Consider the following 21,587-nt stretch of genomic DNA (forward strand, 5'->3'; position numbering starts at 1 on the left):
AATTAATTGTGAGGTACCTGACTACCTGCTGTACTTGATGAACACCACATTCAAATCAAATAGCAAGAACACACATAAATAGTAAGGGGAGTTATGAAATGTCCTCATTAGACAGATGAAACTCAAAGACAAAACAGGACTGTTGAATTTCTCCTTGGGAAATATAACATCTTGCAGATAATGTAAATCATTCCTTGCTAAACCTGTTACTGTTTATCATTATATATTTCCTTTAGGTCACAATTATAGCCAGACTTCCCTATTGAATGTTCTACCAATTTACCAGAAATTCTACTGAAAATTCAGTGATGTGTAAATCTCTACATCTCTACTTTATTCTTTTCTTAAAAATAAATCTGATGTTTTACTTATTTGCATCTTTTGATGCCTAATCGCTCATCTGCAAGCTGCCTAAAATACCTGCAAGGGCCTTTATGCATCCTGCTTTATCACTCTGAGGTAACTGGACTGAAAATGAAACTGGATGAAGTGAAATACATTCATGTAACCCAATGGTTCTTTACCTTTCCTCTTACTCATTTATCCTCTGACCTTTTAAAATAACTGTTATGGATCTTATTTTGTAAAGATTTAAAAAGAAAACCATTTCACTTCTGTCTTTCTTACTGGCAATATTCTCTGTAAGCATTAGACGGTTATTCTGAGACTTTTTTCTACCTGGCAGGCATTTTGGACATTTTTTGGTGTTTTTTTAATAAAAATTAAAAGCTAACAAATATTTTTGCCCATATTCACAGAATCACAGAATCATTCAGGTTGGAAAGACCTCCAAAATCATGGAATCCAACAGTTGACCTATCTCCACCTTGTCAATATATTCTTAATGTACCCCTGTTATTAAGAGATTGGCTTTGCATCTTCCTTTTTTTTCCCCGGACGTGATTAAAAAGATAAAAATTGTTCTTCCAGATGCTTTTGGCAGTTTCCCATAGACTTTAAATAAACTCTGTTGTGACTCAAAAGTATAATATTACTCACAATGTAGTGAATTAGACCATTATAATGTTTCTGAATGCAAATCAAACCTTTTTGAGATAAAGAATTGAATTAATCACACTTGGAGAGAGAAGACCTAAACAAAGGACACAAGCTACCAGAGCACTCAGAAACTTTCTTGAAAAAAGAAATGTCAAAAAATCCCTACTTCACATTTTTATAATATTAATTCAATACTGATAGTTACTATATAAGAAAGATTATAAAAGTCTAATTTTTACAAACTGACTATTTCTCCAATTATCTGCTTTAGCTAGGGAGCTCAAATATCCTGAAGCTATCTATGCAAAAGGTCTTAGCATTTCATATAATCACACTTTATCTGAGAAAGATTTAATGAAAGAATGTACAAAATACTAAAAGATACACATGACTCATCCACAAAAAGGCTACCACTGGTTACTACTGAGTAGTAAAACAAGAGAAAAAAATATAGCCTGATTACCAGAAAATGATAATTTTAAACCCTTCTGCTACTTTGCAGATCAGTGAAATGCATTTGCAGATTTCTGAGCAAGTTGCATCCGCTATGATGAAGGCACAAGACAATGAGAGGTCTTAACCCAGCTCTCAGGATTTCTGCATTACCCATTTAGGAAATTACTTGTCTCCTTGCCCTTGACAGTGGGACAAGAGCCAGAAAGCTGTAGAAGCAGGATAAAAGCATATTTGGTCTCTTAGCTTCTGGGAGTGCCTCTTTTGATTAATGTTCTCAGTGGAGCTCATTGTTGACTTGTAACACATAAGATGCAATTCACTTCACCAATGAAGACATCTACCTCAGCCAGTAACCCTGCTGACACTGAAATTCTGCATCTTTGCGATTGGAACCACTGCCAGATTGTCTACCTTTGAAACACCCCACTTGTGGAGGCTACACTGATACCCTTGGGAAATCTGAAGTGTCCTTGAAAGAGTGTACGATCCTGTGTCTGGAAAGAAATATAACCTAGATGCAGATGGATGTGCAAATTCAGAGACAAGACCTGCAGCATAAGTGGAGTTTTTGTCTGAACTAGCTGAAAGCTTTCACATCACAAGTATGGTAAGCCAACCAGAATCACTCAATGAGAGAAAAATAAATGTGCTAAATTAACACCTGGCTTCTTCTTCCACACCAGAAGCCAAATAGGTAGAAATCTTCAAGTGTGTGAAAACTTTGAGGTCATAACACATCCAGATGCTACGGGTAATATATGAAATACATATGATAAAGGAGTAGCAAAACAACTTCTGCAACCAAAATATCTGTGCAAAATAACACACAAGTAAAATCATGAAGATTTGGAACCCTAATGTTGCAATAACTTATTTTAAATGCAAGGTAGCCCTTAATTTTGAGTAGGAAAAAAATGTTCACTCTGTATTATTTTGATCTCTAACACATGCTAGAGATTCAGTGAATGATAACTGTTCCCAGAGACTAATTAATTTTAGATTTATGGAATGCTTTCTTCACAGGAAGAAATCTAGTCAAGTTTAAAAATATTCAGCTAATCATTAATTCAATGCCATCTGTTCATAATTCAGTTACAACTACAATATTTATCACTCTAAGAATAGCCTAAGGAAAAAGAAGTTATTTTCAGAGATATATTTATGTATTAAAGAAATTTTCAAAATCCATAATAAATATATCTTTAACAATGCTGTACATGCTTGAGATAAATTATATCAAGACAGCTCTGCCCATCTACAAATGGCACAATTAAACATGTCTAGTGTTGGCATAATTTGGAACTTGAAACTTAATCCTGTACTAAATGGAGGCAAAAGAAAGGCAAATAAACAACTTCATTTATAAATAAGCACAAATAAGCAGCAATGTTCTAGCTGTGGTTATCAATTGCTATTTTACAATGTATTTTAATGTTTCAGTGTTACATTGAAGTTCATTTTGGAATTATATTTCTTATGGGACTTGGAGCAGTGCTCCAAGTGAATGAATAGAAATTAAACTTCAATACTGATGTTTTTATAAAACAATAATAATTTCAACATAAAACTGAGATGAAATTTCTAATAGTCTAAAGATATGTGAGGGGAATTTCCATGAAACAGAAATATTTTTATTATTTATTTTTTAATATTAGTCATCTAATTTATATGAACCAGAACTTTCTCTCTAAGAGGTTCACAATCTCACATGGACAAATAGTTTTCATGGGCAAATACAAATGTTTGCAAGCCTGACTGTTCACTTGCAAGAATCTCTTTCACAAATAGAAACAGGCAAATTTCCCATAAATGCTTCAGTAATAAAACTGATAGAACTCAGACTTTTTAAAGATGATTTAGCTGAAGAAAGAATCTAAGTCTACAATCAAATTACTTCTCACCCCTATGTTTGAAAAATCTCTTTGCTGTTATTTCAACACCTCTAACACAATCAGCAGGCTGTTGAATTTCTACCTCCAAGTGTTCTCTGAAATAAATATGAAAATAAAGAACACCAGAAAGACCTCACTGCCCTTCTTTCTTTTAATTATGTCTTTTTATTTAATTAACTTAAAATAGTCTTCTCAATTTTCACCCCTATTTTGTCCTTCACCTCTTAGAATAATATATTCCTGACAATATTAGTGAGCTGTCTGAACATCAGGGAAAAAAGGGGTAAAAATAAAATCTTAATGTCCTGTCAGAGACTTGTTAAAGGTCCAGATGTTGTAGGTAATTTAATAATGCTTAGCACCCAGCAGCAGCCTTGTGAATGTCACAAGGCATGCACAGCAGCTGTTTTTGAAGTTAAATGAAGTATTAGCTTCAGATAAAGCTAAAGACAAAGAATTAGGACCATCTTTGGAAGATGTATGCTGCCTCCTTCAAACCCACTCCTATACCTCTAAAACCTACTTATTTCCTCTAAACAACCCCATTTCTTTGACTCTTGAGATGTCTCTCCTACAAAAGGAAACCACTTCTCCTTCCCTGCTCTGAACATTTGGGCAGCAGTGAGGCTCTCTGTCCTGGCCACCAGCATGTGGGTAACAGCAGCAGGACAGATGGCAAGGGATTAATGTTTAAACACTGACACTTCTGCAGCACCATGAAAACACTAATTACCTCTTGCCACTCAGACTCTACTTCTACAGTTAAATCAATCAACTGCTCATAGTTCCAGGTCCTCTGATTTGTTATAGGGTTGGGTTGGGTGGGATGGGAAGGGGATAAAGTATTTGAGAATTAACAACAGAGTACCTTTTTCTCTCTTTCAGTGCCAATTTTCTAGAAACAGTGGAAAGGTCCAGATTTGTATTTAAAATACAATAAGGTAAAATAAAAAGCCTGTAAAGCACCAAAGTAAACTGGACTGAAGTACCACTGCCAGATAGCTACTGATAATTAAAATCTACTTCAGTATGTGTCCAGGCTCACTACAGGTGCTCTGGGGTCAAAGTTAGCGCTGATATGAAACACTAAGGCGGAGAGCTGAAGCTCATACCAAGCAGACTGGACACCTCTCTGCACAGTCACTGCTGTACTCCTGCTCCCCTCCATGACTCCTGCCTGCAAAACACTGATTTAGTGCTCCCTTTCATCATTTTCACATCACCTCTAAAGTGACAGTGGGATAGACCATTGTGCTTGCATGAGAAAAAGAGGCTTGTGGTGGCTTCTTTCTGAAGGCTGCCCTGCAGGAAGCCAGCACCTCACCCGTCCTTAGCACGCCAGCTTCTCCTGCCAGCACCACATCAACAATAAGGCACCGGACCTTAAAATTCCCTCTGAATTTAGATCATGGACAAACAAGGAAAGGAAATAAGCTGCATTTATTTTGTCTATGGTACAAAAAGAAAATGATCAGACTATTTATAAAAGTACAAAGTGTGTTTTTCTCTTTGTCTGCCATTACAGACAAAAAAGATGCTTTTCACGTTAGATCAATACAACTTCAGATATGAACTAACATGAGCTGTACCTTGTATCCGAGGTAGAAATAGTCTTCCTGAGCTCAGACTGAGGGAAAGAAAAAGAGAAGAAAAGTTGGATCAAGACTCAAATGACAAAAACTTTTAGAGTCTGAAGAAGGTAGAAAGAAGAAAGAAAATATACTGAATGCAGAAATAAGGGAATGGGGAAGAGGTCTTAAGACCTCAGCTCTGGAAGTACTGGAGTTATTTGTTTTAAGATTCAAAGAAGATTCTGTATAACACACTACTGAGGATGATAAAACTTAAAGCAAAGAATCATATCCACTCCATAGACATTTTGGATAAGGTGTTCATGATCAATAATGCATAAGCACTCTCTCCCTTGAAACAACCATGCTTAAATTGCACAGAATTCAGTTACTGTTCTACTGCTGCTTGCAGTTGTGTTTATTCATAGAGAATTTTTAATTCTTGATATCCGAACTGATGTGATATGCTCTTGTATCTCAGGAAGGAGGTATCAGGCTAAATAATGGCAATACCTACAAGATAGAATTACTACTTGGTCCTAAAAAACTGACAGAGGGATATCTTATTACTCTATTTTTACAGCATAGTTTTCCTGTAGCAACTCATGTGGTAATGAGGGAAACTTAGGATATATTTAATACCATATGGTATTTCAAATATTAAACAGCAATGAAGTGTTATGTCTGCACATAACATACAATAAGATCATCATAATGATATGAAAATATGCCTAATTTATCAAATGGATTCAGAAGTAAGTGTAAAGCATCTCTTTCTTCCAAAGAGATCTTGTTAACCAAGCACAAACTGGAGAGAAAATGATTGATGTAGTACATTTAATATTTTTATGAATTAATTCTGTAATGGATGTGTAAAAAAGTATTACTTTTCAATCCAGTTAATGCAAGGGCTTGCCACAAAGTGATATTTGCCATAGCTGAATTTCAAATGCATACATGAAGATTAACACAGAAAAATGATGCTACTAATTTACAAGTGAAATAGAAACAAAAATTAGAAAGGAGTTGCCTTTCTCTTGATGCTGAATCAAAAGAAAAAAAAATGCTTTCTCTCATTTGTAAATTACTTAAACAGAGAATTGCAAGAGAAATATGGATGAATTTCAAGTAAATTATGATGTTAATTTTTTCAGGATAAGTTTGGCAGACCCATCAAAGTGCTGGCAAGCAGGTCAAAGTTTGGACCAGTTTTCAGAGACCTTCACATTTTCCTAATATCTCACTTCAGGATAATTAATTAATGGGAGTGGATTATCATGATAGTTTAGCCAAAGTCATTAAAAGTATATATTAGGTAAAGTCCTATCACAAAACCTGTTACAGCACAGATGCTTTGTAAAAAGACTTTTCTATGACTAGACAGACAGAAATGGAGGCAACATCATGTTGCGCTGTAAATGATGAGGAGGGATGAGACTCAGATTCCAGCTGGACATTTCAACTGCTCTGAGGAACACGGCTCACTTTCTGACTCCTCTCGGCCCATCCCACGTGCTCTGCCAGGAGCAGACACGAAGCCATATGGCCTTCCAGGCACTGCTCCTTCATTCCTTCTGAAGATGAAAGAAACCCTTTAACTCTGCACTTATGTGCAAGGTAAACTAACCTGTATAAAAACGAATAAGCTATCTAGGTATCTCCCATTTACCTCCATTTCAAAGACCTTACAATGGATTTGTACCACAAACTAGCACACAAGATGCATTTTCACCTCCTGATAAATTTGTTATATTCCTACCTTTGGGAAGAGTGCTTAACTGGCTAAAAAAGTTAAAGAAATATTATACTTTAAAATTAGCACACTCAGAATGTATAGGATTTTGCTGTGTAAATTATCCAAATACTCTCTGAATGACAACTACCTAATCTAAAAGTAACACGGAAAATACCAACTAATGATTGTCAACAGAAAATTCCATTTAAGGTGCAAAAAACCTGAAAATATGTAAGCAATGCAAGTAATTTAGTCCAGAAATTATGGACTCTGTGTTCATTTTTTTCTGTATTAGAAAATTAAGAGGAAGTGAAGTAACTATAAGTTGAAAACCTTCACCACAACAACTTGATAAATGAAAAAAATGTCCCAAAAGAAGATTTTAAGCTACTACATATTCATTCTGAATTTCAATGTGAAATTGCCCTCTTTGTATATAACTGCAAAAACTGGACTACTAATTCATCTAAGTGTGGTAAAATGAATTGCCCACATTGCTTATTTGCATACATTAAAGTGGTATTAGAGACCAAAACTTGTGTTTATTCAGTCTGTATTTCAGTTAAGGAATAGAAATTGAGAGAAGGCTGAGAAATGGGTAATTCATTTATCTGGCTTTGTTTTCCCATATCTTCTTAGCAATAATAATTATCCTACTGTACCATAGCAGTTACAAGAGCAATTGCCTTAATATGGAAATTAGACTAGCAGAATGTTTAATGCATTTCAGATTTTGGAAATCTCACTGTAGTTTGGAATGACAGGTAGGCAAACCTCTTTGTCAGCAGAAGGAGAAAGCCTTTCTTTCACATACTCCTGACAAGTTCTAATCCATGTTTGCCCAGTTGAAAGGCAGAAACTGATGAGGGATCATAAACCAACTCATCCCTTTCCTCCCAGCACTCTACTACAGATGATACAAGAACAATTATGCGGATAAGAGAAGAGCTGAGACCATTTTTTCCCTTTTCCAACAGTAAGGAAAGAATGTATGTGTATGATCATCCTAAAACCACCCTCTTCTTGCAATACTTGGGAGAAATGACCTTACATTTGAGGCTACAGTATATGCAAACAAGATTCAAAACCAGAAACATTTCTCGTCTCATTAAGCATGTTATTAATGGATACTTAGTTCAAGTTCATAAAAATCTCAAACAAATGTTTGACAATAATACCAAAGATTTAGAGCAACATGTATAGACATTTTTGTACTTGTACCTTATTGTTATTGTTAGTATCCGATAGAGTGAGATCATATTACAACATTTTGTTACTCCCACAGATGATTCTAAAGCAAGAATACTTGAAATGTTGTATCTTGCTTCAGATCTTCATTGATGTCTAATTGTTGCAAAGAGAGCCCCAGGAGTGGCCTTGAGGCGATGAAGCAAAGGGATAGCAGGATGTGTTACCTGTTACGGTATCACTCATCACTTGATATAAGCATAGGGAACTGCCATACAGCATAAAGGTACGGATGATGAAGGAGACTCCCACTCCCACAAAGTTACAGACCTGCAGTTTCTAATGTCCAACAGTTTCTGCACAATACACCAAGCACTCTTGATGGAGCACCACAAGTAAGCAAGCACATTTTAAAGACAAAGATCTCGGAATACACAAGACAAGTTTTGTAATGGTAAATGTATGGAAAGGATCTCCAAGTGTGACAAGTTATTTGAGTAAATCTTTTAGCAGTGTATCAGTCTTTAGCAGCGCTGTAATTGGAAATCATACATCTGCCTGCTATTTTCAAAAAGTAGCTGCAAGAATGTGATATAACTTTGGTATTCAAATATTTTTTCTGAACTTGCATGGCTCTGGAGATCTCAGTGACTAGAGAGACAGGTTCAGGAGCTCTCCAAAGCTGTGACTTGTACAGGTCTGGATGTCTGTGTATGATTCTGTCTGAGGGCTGAAAGCTTAGCAAAAATTAAATGCCTTTTTTTTTTTTTGTGCATTTCAGATATCCCTAGAGTTCTTTATGAATTGAAAAGGGTCAAACAGTAGCAGAAATACCTGTCAGAAGCAATTATTGCAGTAAAGAAAAAAGTAAGAAAAAACACCTCTCAAAAAAAAAAAAAAACCAACAAAGTTTAAATAATGATCCAACCTGAGGATGAATTTACATTAAATACAAATGTGTGTTTCAATTTCAAATGTCACATTACATTTTTTTAGTGCTTGTGAGCCTAATATACTCCACTCAGAAGCAGGCAGAGGTAGCCAAGATATGTGCAGACAGCATGAAGACAAAAGACTTGTGGCTCAAAGGAAGCAACTAATGTGCATTTCTAAGATTGGTAGAAAAAAAGAATAATTTTCCATATAAACTGTGCAAACATTGATTAAACAGAGAAAAAAGGTTGTGTAAAGGTAATTCTGTAGAATGCACACTACAGAAGTATAAGTAAGTAAGGGCTGAGAGGGGAGAGATCTGTCAATTTATCCAGCAAAATTCAATGGATTGTCATCTTTTCATCTTTATTCTGCACATACAATTCATGTTTGTGCTACATCTGCTCCATTGGACTTAAATGGCATGTCTAAAAACTGCAGGCTGTGGATCCTCTTGGAGATGCAGACACAAACTTGGCAGTTTCCAGACCATATGTCATGAATAGACTGGAGTACAAACCAGCATCTCTTGCTCAGTTGGTACAGTTCCCAACAGAAAGCACTGCTACAGCTGTGACTTTCTCTCTGTACAGATTTTGGTGCCAGTATAAAAAATGCTGTACTGCAATAACGGGTGTACCCTTGGTCCTTTATGTCCTGAAGCATAACTTGAATTTATACCATTTAAACATGCAACCACTCAATCATCCAATACACTTAGTTACTTTTTTTAAAAAATACATTATTTAATATCCTTTGTCTTCACTCCTCCTAGATTAGGATATTTCCCAAGATGTCTTAATGATGCACTTTAATGACATATTCTGTCACTTACAGAATTGAATACCCTTTAAGAGTTTCACTGGATTTTTTTTCCATCTCCCTTAATGAACATATAGCCATATTCCCACCCAGCCCAATACTAACACTTTTTTACATCAATCCATCTTCCTATTAGTTCTAATTATATGCTCTTAAGGCTGTCTTACTCTTACATGGCATGGTTTCAAACACCACAGAAAGAATTTTTAGTTTTCCTAAAATTTGGCATGAGTGGCAATGTGGTTGCCAAACACAGGATGAAACCAGCCTATTTGCTGGTTTGTGGTATCACTTCAGTCCTGTGAAATGAAGATAAAATGCCAATGATATCACATGTATAAGAAGTGCATTATCATCCTTTTGAATGCACTGGCATCCTTCTTTCTTTGTAGAATGCTCCTGCCACGCATTTAAATATGTAGTCTATTTTTTTACTGCTTATTCTTCAACTCTTTAAAATCTGAACAGATAATGACATTTCAAAGTTTTAACAAGATTTTTTTTCCCCAAGACATGATAATTTGCTTTTGTGTTGTTGCTTAAAATATTTTTCCTCACTGTTTATTTTCATTCCTTTCACTGGGCAGCCACACAAACAGCTGCTTCAGCGCACATCACTACTGAATGGACAGAGAGCATTTTTAAAGACAGGGACTTTCTGGGGCACATTTACAACTAATAGGAAAAAAAATATTTTCTTTTGTCAGCAAACTTTGTATGGAAAAGACCCCTACCATTCTTCCAGCAAATGTGGCCATGCTTTTACCCAAACAAAAGTAAAAACTTGTCTCTGTTGTGTTTCTCGCAACAAAAAAATTTAGAAGGGAGTGCCTTAATAATATATTTTTACTTTTAGATTCCTGTAAATGTCTTTGATTTCTTAATAGTACAGCATTCAGGGTTTACTAATTCTACTGGCAGTTGTGACTGTCTTTATTAAGAAATATTTAATAAGAGATAAGGAGTATTTTAACATGCATTCAATAATGTACTAGGGATTCACAAAAAAAACCCCAGAAAAATATTTTTATACTGATATAAGAAATAACGAAGGTCATATATGAAACAAAGAGGGAGATAGATTAAGAAGTAATGTAAATACAATATTACAATTTAACAAGCTTCTAGTCTCCAGGGACGGCACCAGCTGCACACCAGGAAGCTTAAGGAGTTTGCCCTAATGACGGTAACATAAAACATAGGTTTTTTCCAGGAATCCATGTTTTTAGAATATTAACCTCTAGTGTGATGCCTTTAAGTAGGTCAGCCTCAATAAACTCACACACATTTTCAGTGCTGGATTCACTCAGCCAGAATAGTGTCAGTGATAAAAATATCATATCTATTTCAGCCAATGTGAATGTCTGCCATGGACAACTCACCTTTTTGCAGTTACCAGCTGAAGAAGGGGTTTTAACAGTAGAGTTACCAGATGATAGAGAACTGCATTTTGTAATTGCACTGGGCAAGCACAATATGGCCAGAACAGGTGTTACCTTAATTTTCCTCATCTGCACCTGCTAGCAAGTCTGGTTACCTTTGCACGCTCATTCGACGTGGTTGCTCAGAAAAATCAGTGCAGATTGTGCCACTGTGTGCACTTGGAAAAGATTTTTATAACTAGAAGCCACTGGCTCCAGTCACTATGAAAACTTAGTATAGATTACAACTAGAGTTTAAGTTAAAATTATTTGTGGGCATAACCTCAGCACATGAGGAAAAAACAGTGAATAAAACACATCTTAACCCAGAAGTAAAATGAAAAAAATGAAAACAAATAAAGTCTAAGCGGTGTCTCCTTGAATTTGATATACTAAGGTCTTATGAATATATGTTGTTATATTTTTTATCCCATTCCCAGTCAATATATATTGTTTTGTACCAGAACTAGAAAATCATTTCTCAGTGATTCTTCTGGCCAATATTCTTAAAAATAAATTAATATCAGTACTACTCTAGTTCAAAAAATATAAAAAAATATTACTTCATATTTATTAATGCAAGAAGTATGATTCATACTAAAAAAAAAGTATAACAATAAATTTCATAAAGCAGGGGGAAATACATGGTAAGTGAAAAAGATAAGTAGAGGATTCTTTACTATCCATTTCATTTGGAACTGCTATATTTTATACTTTGTAAAATATCAGTTTTAATGAATGGCTGGAAATATGTTACCTTTTCATTTAATTTTTGTAGTGACTAGGAAAGCATTTTGGTTTTTGGGGGTTTTTTAACATTCTGTTACTCCAACCACTTTGAATATTTTCTGATACAAATGCCCTACACAAGTGACAGGGCCAAATCAATTGCCACTGAAGTAATGGAAGACTGACAGAAAGTGTAAGAAAATGATGGTTATTTTCCTGCTGAAAGTGTTGTTGAAACATATTTTGCTGAGGCATTTTCAGTTTCTTTTGTTACAATGATCTCAAAAATAATAATTTTTCATTAAGCTCTTTTCATTTTAGCTACTTTGAGGCATTTCTAGTTTTTCTTCTTGAGCTAATGCTGAATCATGCTCTTATGATCCATTGTATGCAATGGTTTTGGAGCATGGTGATGAGATTCTTTTTCCTGACTTTTTAGTAATATTTTATATGTGATGATAATAAAGGAAACCTATTAATAAAGCTAAATTGATAAACATAACAGTCAATAAAGAACACTCACCTACTGTCAGTTGTCCAGTTAACTGTCCCATGTGATTTCTTGCATTCACTGTTACATTTCTGTCAGACTGTAAGACCAGAGGACTATCCTGGGAAACATGTATGAGACAATAAATGAGAGAACAAAAATTTGAGGGAAAATTAAGTTAGAACTTAGTATTAACATGCATGCTGAGAGGGAAGTTGTGTCAAGCATAACAGCCCTTTTTAATAATTTCATTAAATATTTTACAAGTCAAATTTTTATATTAAAGAATACCAAGAGCTCTAATTTAAACTTGAAATCTTTGTGCATACAATCCCTGCTTCATAAATCAGATTTGAACTTGATTTCTTTGCACACCCAAACACCCAAATTTGGGTTTTAATTTCCTGTTAATATTACAGAGTTCCAAATTCAAAAAGCCTTAATTCCAACCTGTTTCACTAGCCTTTCCCATATATTGTTAGCATATACTTTTCTAACTACTTAACTAACACTATATTGTATTATTCCATTAATCTGCACAATCTATAATATTTGCATTGCACTTAATAAAACCCTACAAACACAGATGCAAAGATAAGAAATGAAGATAAAGAGAACTGTTACTCTCAAAGAAAACAATGAGAGCACTGTAAGGTGAGATCTTGTAGCAGAGAGCCCTGATCCACTGCCATTAGTACTTTACAGGTACTATTAGGGATCAAACTGATACAGCAGGGAGACAAACACTTTATGCTAACCACAGTCTTAACATTTTTAAAGTCACTTGGCAGGATGACTACCTGGCTCTCAGCATCCAGCTAGGTTTGAGCTTTTGAAAAATGTTTGCATATACAAACATTTGTGTTCAAAGCCAGCATAAACAATCCCAAAAAGAATTGGATTTTGCCTCTAGAAGAACGAGGAGCCACAGGCACTCCTTTAAGGGAAGTGCAGATGTGCAGGAAAGGAGCAGAGCTTCAACAGAGAGCCAAAAGAAACAGCCGAAACAAAAGGGCAAGCTCACCAATCATGCTCTCACTGGAGAGGGGTGAGAGCATGAGAGAAGGAGAAAAATAGGATTGTGACTGCTCTGCAGAAAGGCACTTTTCTTGCTGAAATCAGCTGGTAGCACAGAGCTCACTCCCTGGAGCTTGCAGAGAGACCATGGGTCCTGCAATGCTCCGGGCAGTTTGCTAGCACTCAGCATGCTTGTGTATGTTTACCCAACAGCAGGAAGACAAACAGCTGGGGATGTGCCTTAGGTAGGAATGACTAAAGGCTAGGAAGATATTTGAGAAATTTATTGTATACTTGTTATATTCTTAGATTCTTCCCTGGGCATCCATTATTGGTTATCCCTGGGTTAAGCATGTAAGGTTAAAGAGACCTCGTATGTGTGTCTCTTAATATATTGGTTCTTGCTGTTCTTGAAAGTTTTTTTCAAGAAGAAAGAAATTACATAAGGAGACATAGATAAAGATTTATTTTTACCTGAATGACGTATAATTTCTCTAAAATTTTCTTTACTTTACAGACCTTTTTTTTTTTTATCCAGAGTTTTCTTGTACAACAAACATTCTTCCCAGTTGTTTTCACTATGATCATTAACTTTAAATGATAATCAGTTTCCTGGGAAGCCTGAAATGATTCTGAGATAATTTCAAGGAGTTCAGGTGTATTTAATCTCTCACTGGACTACGATATGACCTCTCTAACATCCTGCCAATTACCTCTGCTTCACAGATTCTGGCAGATGAAAGAGATTGTTTGGCTTGCCCATTTTTCCAGATAAAAAGATATAATTATCAGTGAGACATTGGGTTCAATTTTACTAGTTTGAGATGAGCATGTGATGCAATCAAGGGAGCTTCTGGCAACAAAAGCAGCTGTTAAGGACCTTTTTCTCACCACTTGATTTCCACTTTCCTTATGGTCTTTTGAAAATCATTAGTCCAGGCAACTGCTGCTCTGGGAAAAGCAGTTGTCCTAATAGGCATCAGCAAGGCCAAAGACTTTTAAGGAGCCCTTTTCACTTTTGTTTAGTCACTTTTTTGTTAAAAGTCTTCTCAGTTAGAATAATTTATCCTTAGCAAGGGAGGATACAGCCATGCCTATTTTTGCCAGTTTAGCAAAGATTTGGAAACTTCTGCTCACAAAGACTGATCACAGTCTGATCTGAAGGTTTTTTCCCCTCGCCATAGAAAAACACTTAACACAAACCTCAGGCTAAAATCTGCCTCCCAGGTTCTCGTTTTGAAAAAAGAATCTTGGATAACAAATTCCAAAATACAAGATAATGAAAAATTAGGTGAGCCAAGCCTTCTTCTTCTTTTCTTGTCTTATATAAAGGAAAAAAAAAGAGGGCTGAAGAAGTTAAGAACTTAAATCTATATTCCTCATTTTCTGATGATAGATACAGAGCAGCAATCTTAAATATTGGACCAAAGAAAATGCAGTGGCAAAACTCCTATGAATTTAAGAAGTCCAGCATTTCATCCACATTGTTTACCTGCACTTTATTTTATGCAGGACGTGCCTAAAGACAGAGGTTCAAGGAATTCACAAACAGTCTACCCAGAGGAGCTAGACATTCAGAGAAGACTTAGCTGAAATAAGTGGAATTCTTGATCTGTAAGATGAGTATAAAGTGCAATGAATATCACTCATAGGAATACAAACATATATAAAGCATAAAAACACTGGATAATTTTTTTCTCCCCATGACCAGACCTGTTACTCTCTTGATGCAAACTTCAGGTTACAATGATTTGTGATGCCAATTCAAAAATTATACTGTAGATAACAAAACCCAACAATGTAAGAACATTCTTAGAGTTACATAGAGCTTTAATAATGCCAATATGCCAATAACTAAAATATTACAGAAGGATACTGTCAGGGCCACGAGGGCCCTACCAAATGTCCCTGGAGGGACCCATTTCAGTCCAGCCCCACCTGAACTGAACCCTCCTGGTTCATTTGTGCTACTTGTCTCTCCTCTATAAGCCACAAAGCACTACAACTTCAAGATTGAAGGTAAATCAGGTTAAAATGTTACAATAGTTACTTATTATCTGAAACAGGTTTACAGCTAGGATTCATAAAAGTAAAAACAAGCTAATTAATTCAGGGGATATTTTCAGAAAGCTTTCTGAAATTTTAATCCAGTTCTAAATGCAATGAAACATTTGAGGAAAAAGGGATTGGTTTTTAATTGTTTGTGTTTGTTTAGTTTGGGGTTTTTTTGAGTAAGAATCACAGTTCAGCAGTAAATATTCACTTTTGGTTTTAGAATTAGATAAGCATATAATTGTAGGTATATGAAAGACTGATAGATTAAAATAATTCATAAAATCATTTTACCATTTTTGCATGAGCAATCATAAAAAACCTCGTTTTTAAATTTTAGACAGCTGGTTCAATTATTTTTAACATATTTTAGAAAAATTTGATACAGTATTCAAAAAGGCAATCTCAGCTAATTAGCTCAGATTTGAAGAGTCTTTCCAAAATGAACCTTTTAAATTAGAACCATTTTAAATGGAGAAATTTAATTCCAGTGAGCTTAATAAAACATTGGTTTACTTTAGGTAAGATGGTACACTGTATAATTAAATATATTCCCAAATTATGCTCAGAACACAGATAATTGTGACAATACCAGCAACTTTGACACTCAGGAACAGTACTGATATGTCCACATTGCTATGGTGCAAGCAGTGGCTCTTTCATGATTTGATTTCTGTGCGTAGGCAAGTGTAATACTTCAGGTCTCTGGACTTCTACATGGTGTCACACAGATGTAAAAAGTAATGTGATAAGCAGGCAGGATGAGCTCTTCCACACTATCTGCTGGCAGTTTGTACGACAGTGTAATGCTATATATTCTTTTATTTGAGTCTACCCCCAATATGGGCGGACAAAATAATTATGGCAGAACTTTTCTTTACAGGACAGTTCTCAAACATGCCCTGAAACACTCAGAATGACCATCGCATTACCAAGGCACCTTTACAGAAAAAAGAAATCAGCATTAAACCTTGGTTTGCTGAGAAATCCACCATTATCAGATTTTGAGAAATAGAGAGAATATGTTTCCTCACTGCTGCAGAGCACCACATTTTGTCTGTTGCTTTAGAGATCAGGCTGTAGGTGCCACTGAGCAAGTTGATTGTCTGCACCTGGTCAGTGACCCCAGCAGAAGAACGAAACCTGTATGAGTTATTTGACCACTCCATAGGAACAAAATGAGAACTGAAAGAAATAGAAAGTACTGAGTGCTCGGGTCAGTGCAGCAGACCGAGGGAGTCAAAGGACAGATAAGCAGATGTGCAATAACTACAGGGGCAACTGCAGCTAAGGCAAATGACAGATGACAAGTGTGAAGAATATCTTGGAGGAATTCAGTGCAAAAATGTTTAGAAGAAGGGTAGGAAAGACATAGTGTCAGTCAAGAAGGGTAGAAAGTAGTGCAAAGAAGATATGAGGGGATGGAAAAAACATTCTGTAGAGTTTATCCATGGTCCAGAACCAGAGCATCAGCATGTTTTAGCAACATTCCTTGCAAATGGGGAAAGATGGAAGATCTAAAAAACCACTCATTTGTAGGGCTTGGAGTCTCAGAGACAGACTTTCTATCATTAAGGTTATTACTAGCCCTAAACAAACATGAAAAAAAATGCATTAGGAAAGATATGAAAGAAAAATACAAAAAAATTAAAGCAATTGCTGAGTTCTTGAGTAGGTAAAAAATTGAAGGCTCCATTAAAACTGTTGGAAGTTTGTACAAGTTTGGAACTGTTAAAACACAAACTAAAGCAAACTTTTTCATCAGAATAGTCCTGTGATATTTTTTCCAAGAATATTTCCAATATTCCATTATACCAATATTTACCAATATTCAGTATTTCCAAGAATATTCTCAAAAAATTCCCAAGAATTTTCCCAAAGTGTCAGGACAGCAGGGACCCCAACACAAGTGTTTTTCAAATAGGGAGAAATGAATATAATCTATTGTCCGAGTTACTCCTGGGCAATTCTGAGCTGAAGAGTTAACATAAGTTTTGGTCCAATTTAATTAGATACTTTTTCTCTTCTTCATAGAAAATATAGATATTTTTTAAATTCCTGCTTTCCCAAAACAAATGATATTTCACATGATATTTTAGTGTTCTTCCTGTCTAATTGTCCCTTCAAACATGAAAATCCCAATTTAATTGCTACTAATTACACTTAAAATCACAAATCTGATTGAAAATTTTCAGTAAACGCATTTGGACTTCTGCTTTAAGGAAACATTCCAGATATCTTAAAATTTTGGCCAAATGTTATTAAAAGCCTGCATTTCTTCACGTGAGATTTAAACACCAAGGAGGTTTGGAAAAGCACAAGCAAATAGTTTGAAACAAACAAATTAAACAACCCAGCTGATAGTTGAGGTTATTGATAATGTTTCAAGAAACACACTTTCTAGATAATTCTTTTTCATCAAAGGATGTTCTCTTGATTCACAGCCTTTGCTCTGTGTCCATATTATATGCTAAAGGCAATCACAGTTATTGACTGACACACCAAATCAATTCCTGAGGCACCAAATCTCAGCTCAAACTCAGCTAAACCTACCAAAGTAACAGAGATGTACCCAACAAGAATTATACACAGAGTCCCAAGAAGCCACATGAACAATGATCACAGCCATAACCTCCAGACAGAAATAACCTACTTGTTTTACTTCCTTGTATAATGTACCATGACATTTTTATTACGGAGGAATCCAATCAAGCATAGAAAAACATACTTATAAAACAGAAGTAGAAATTTAAATAGCAGACAAAAGACATGGCTTTCATGGAATTCATTTAAACATCAAATAAAATTTAAAATGGGATTTAGGTATAAACATCTCAACTAAAAATAAAGCAGCACTACATATGTACTTGGAAGAAGCTTGTTAAATGCCCAAAGCTCATGACTTAGTCATTAAACTTGTGACACAAAAAGTAAAACTATATATCAATGAACTGCAAAGTCCCCCAAAACCTTAATGGACACAAATGTAGAAAACCAATATATGTCTCAAAATCTGAAACAAAAACATTAAGGGTGGAATCCCTGTACTTCACTCCTTTCAAACGTGCCAAAGTTCTTGAGGTGTGGGTGCATAACTTATTGAAAGGATTTTTGTCTTTTAAGTTATGCTCAATGGTCACCAACAATTCATTACTCCATTTTCAGCCTTGGAAAGCAGCCTCTCAGTTCTTGCATGTATGCAAGTATTGACCACACTGTACCATCAGAGTGACACAGGACTGTCTTTCCCATGCTGTTTTAACTTAGAGTGCTACAACATGAAATATAGCAACACTTGACAGCAGGAAGAGGATGAAGCTATCCAATGAAAATCTATATAAATCAAAGTATATTCATGCTTTTGAAAGCTATTTCCCAACACTGCCTATTGAGTGAGAATTTCTCTAATTATTTTAGATTAAGTAGCTGAGAGAAGAAAAAGAAAAAACACCAAAACCCCCTCAATATGCTGTAGTGAGTGATCTGATAACCTGGATATTTTTAAATAATTTACAAGATTTCTTGTTTCTGAGATGCTTATGAGGAAAGAGTGTCACCACCCGTTCACTTGATCTATGTCAAGAATTATGCATCATTTTTACCTGGCAATAAATGGAAAAATGGATAAAATTGAAAGAAATAGTCAAAATAAGTTTTTTTCATTATATTTACCCATTTCTATGGAAAATCTGAAACAAAATTTCTGAAAAATATGAACTCTTCAGCAAATCAATAGGTTCTGGGTTCCTCTTTTGTAGTGCCTTGCAGACTTAGAGCAAAGGACTACATGAAAATAATATTTCCATCAGCAGTTTTTATTTCACTAGGATTTCTTTGACAGATCTTTTCAAATTCTAAAGCTGAAGAAGAATAAATAAATTCTAAAGAAAGTTTAGGAAACAAAGAAAAATTTTAGAAATACATAAACTGTAGCAGAAATCTGGAATGCAGCTTATAGCTCAAAGCAGAAAATAAAGACTTGCTGTTAAACAGAAAGTATTAGAAAGTCTTTAATGCACATTAAAATGAATATATTAAATAAAATTATAAGACAAAAATGGCAAGGTGAGTCATTAAATCTTTAGTTAGAATGCTTTTTAGGTGAATATTAAACCTATTATTTTATAGAATTATTCTATAGGTGGCAACTTATATGACTAAATGATAGCACTAGTATTAACATCAGCTTTAAAAGAAAAAAATCAGAGAAGTTAACTGTATTTTTTGTTTCTTCATGTAGCACTCTTAGTTTCTACAATATTATATTTTCTTTATATTTCCTGATAAGCCTTCCTTCAAGCACAGTCACTCACTGCTGGATCCCAATTACCTCGGCAAAGCTTTCTGCATTGCTAGTTTTCTCTACTGCTCCTGTGTTAAATAACCAGAAGCAAACACATCTCAAATGAACTTTGAAACCCTTAGTGAACAGAGGGGAAATTATTATTGTCACTTTACTGGGCCTTCCTCCGCACACACGCGCTACAATTGTTAGGTGCTTTCAGGCTGCATTATTACACTTGATTGAGACAAGAACTATCAATTAGCATAAGATACAACAAGGCTTTGGTCAAGGCATCAAAAGGAATGAGTAAGAATGGCAATTACAGGAATTACAGATAATTCACTGGTTTTCTAACCAGAACAGGAAGGTCAAAGAAGGTGTAACTCCCCCTAATAAAGAACGTGGAAAACTGCTAACAATGGATGAGGAGAAGGCTGAGAAGTCCTGAGGGAACTGGCTTGTGTAGTTGCCAAACCACTCTCAATGATATTAAAAAAGTCAAGGCAGTCAGGTAAAGTCACAGGTGTAAAAAGGGAAATGTACCTATTTTTTAAAAGTGTAGAAACGAGGACCCTGAGAACTTCTGACCTGTCAGACTCACATCTGTGCCTGGGAAGATCATGGAACAGACCCTCCTAGAAGCTGTGCTAAGGCTCATGGAAAACAGGGAGGTGATGAGATATAACCAGCACAGCTTTATCAAGGGAAAGTTCTGCTTGACCAAACTAGTGGCCTTCTCTGATGGAGTGATTACAAGGGTCAAGAGTGACAAGGCAAGGGCCACAAATGTCATTTATCTGTAAATCTGTAAAGCCTTTGACATGGTCCCTCAAAACATTTTTCTTTCTAAATTGGAGAAAGATGGATTTGATAGGTAGACTGTTGAGTGGATAAGGAATTCGTTGGACATCACATCCAAAGGCTGGTGGTGAACAGCTCCTGAGGGATATCAGTGATATGTTGCGTCATTTTGGGGTCTGTATTGGGATCAACACTGTTTTAATGTCTTCATCAATGACAAAGTGGTTGAGTGCAGCCTCGGCAAATTTGCAAGTGACCCCAAGCAGAGTGGTGTGGTTGACACATCTAGAGGATGGGATGCCATCCAGAGGGACCTGAACATGCCTGAAAAGGGGGCCCAGGGAATCTCACACAATTCAACACACCGAAGTGCAAGGTGCTGCACGTGGGCTGGGGCAGCCCCAGCACGGACACAGGCCGGGGATGAACAGCTCCAGAGCAGCCCTGCTGAGAGGGCCTGGGGTGCTGCGAGAGGCTGCACACGGCCCAGCCCAGAGAGCCAGAGGGGCCCTGGCTGCGCCCAGAGCCCGAGGGCAGCAGGGCAGGCAGGCAGGCAGGCAGGGGATGCTGCCCCTCTGCTCTGGTGAGACCCCACTGGAAGGAATTTTGCACCCAGCCCTGAGGCCCCAACACAGGAAGGACATGGAGTTGCTGGAGTGAGTCCAGAGAAGGGCCCCAAGATGCCAAGAGCGACGAAGCACCTTTCCTATGAGGAAAGGCTAAAAAATTTGGTGTTCATCCTAGAGAAGAGGTGACTTTGGGATTACCTAATTGTGGCCTTCCAGTACACAAAATGAGCCTACAAGAAAGAGAGAGAGGGATTTCTTACAGGAGTATGTGGTGATAGAATAAAGGGGAGTGGCTTCAAACTGAGTGTAATTTTAGATTACACAGTAGGAAGAAATTCTTTACTATGAGGGGTGAAGCACTGGTATAGGCTGCCCAGAGAAGCTGAGGATATCCCAGCCCTGGAAGTGGCCAAGGCCATGTAGAATGAGGCTCTGAGCAACCTGATCTAATGGAAGGTGCCCCTGCCCATGGCACAGGGGTTGGAACTAGATGATCTTGTACGTGCCAGGACTGAAATCTTCAGCATAATTGCAAAGGTCTCAGCATCTGTTCTACCAGCTCCTAAGAAAGAAATTCAGTCCAAACTTGTCTGTGCAGCAATTTTTTTTTCACTAAAGCAACTTCTG

The 21,587-nt window shown here is 36.2% G+C and overlaps 1 protein-coding gene across 1 annotated transcript in view; it reads right to left on the reverse strand.

The window, feature by feature from the left end:
• Positions 1-21,587, reverse strand: part of SGCZ (sarcoglycan zeta) — a 374,092-nt gene that overhangs the window by 41,935 nt on the left and 310,570 nt on the right. The window contains exon 5 of the mRNA XM_058025112.1: positions 12,270-12,357. Within this exon, the coding sequence (XP_057881095.1) occupies positions 12,270-12,357 (88 nt within the window). The remainder of the gene's footprint in view (positions 1-12,269; positions 12,358-21,587) is intronic.

Source organism: Melospiza georgiana, chromosome 5 (genome assembly GCF_028018845.1).
Source record: "Melospiza georgiana isolate bMelGeo1 chromosome 5, bMelGeo1.pri, whole genome shotgun sequence".
NCBI lineage: Eukaryota > Metazoa > Chordata > Aves > Passeriformes > Passerellidae > Melospiza > Melospiza georgiana.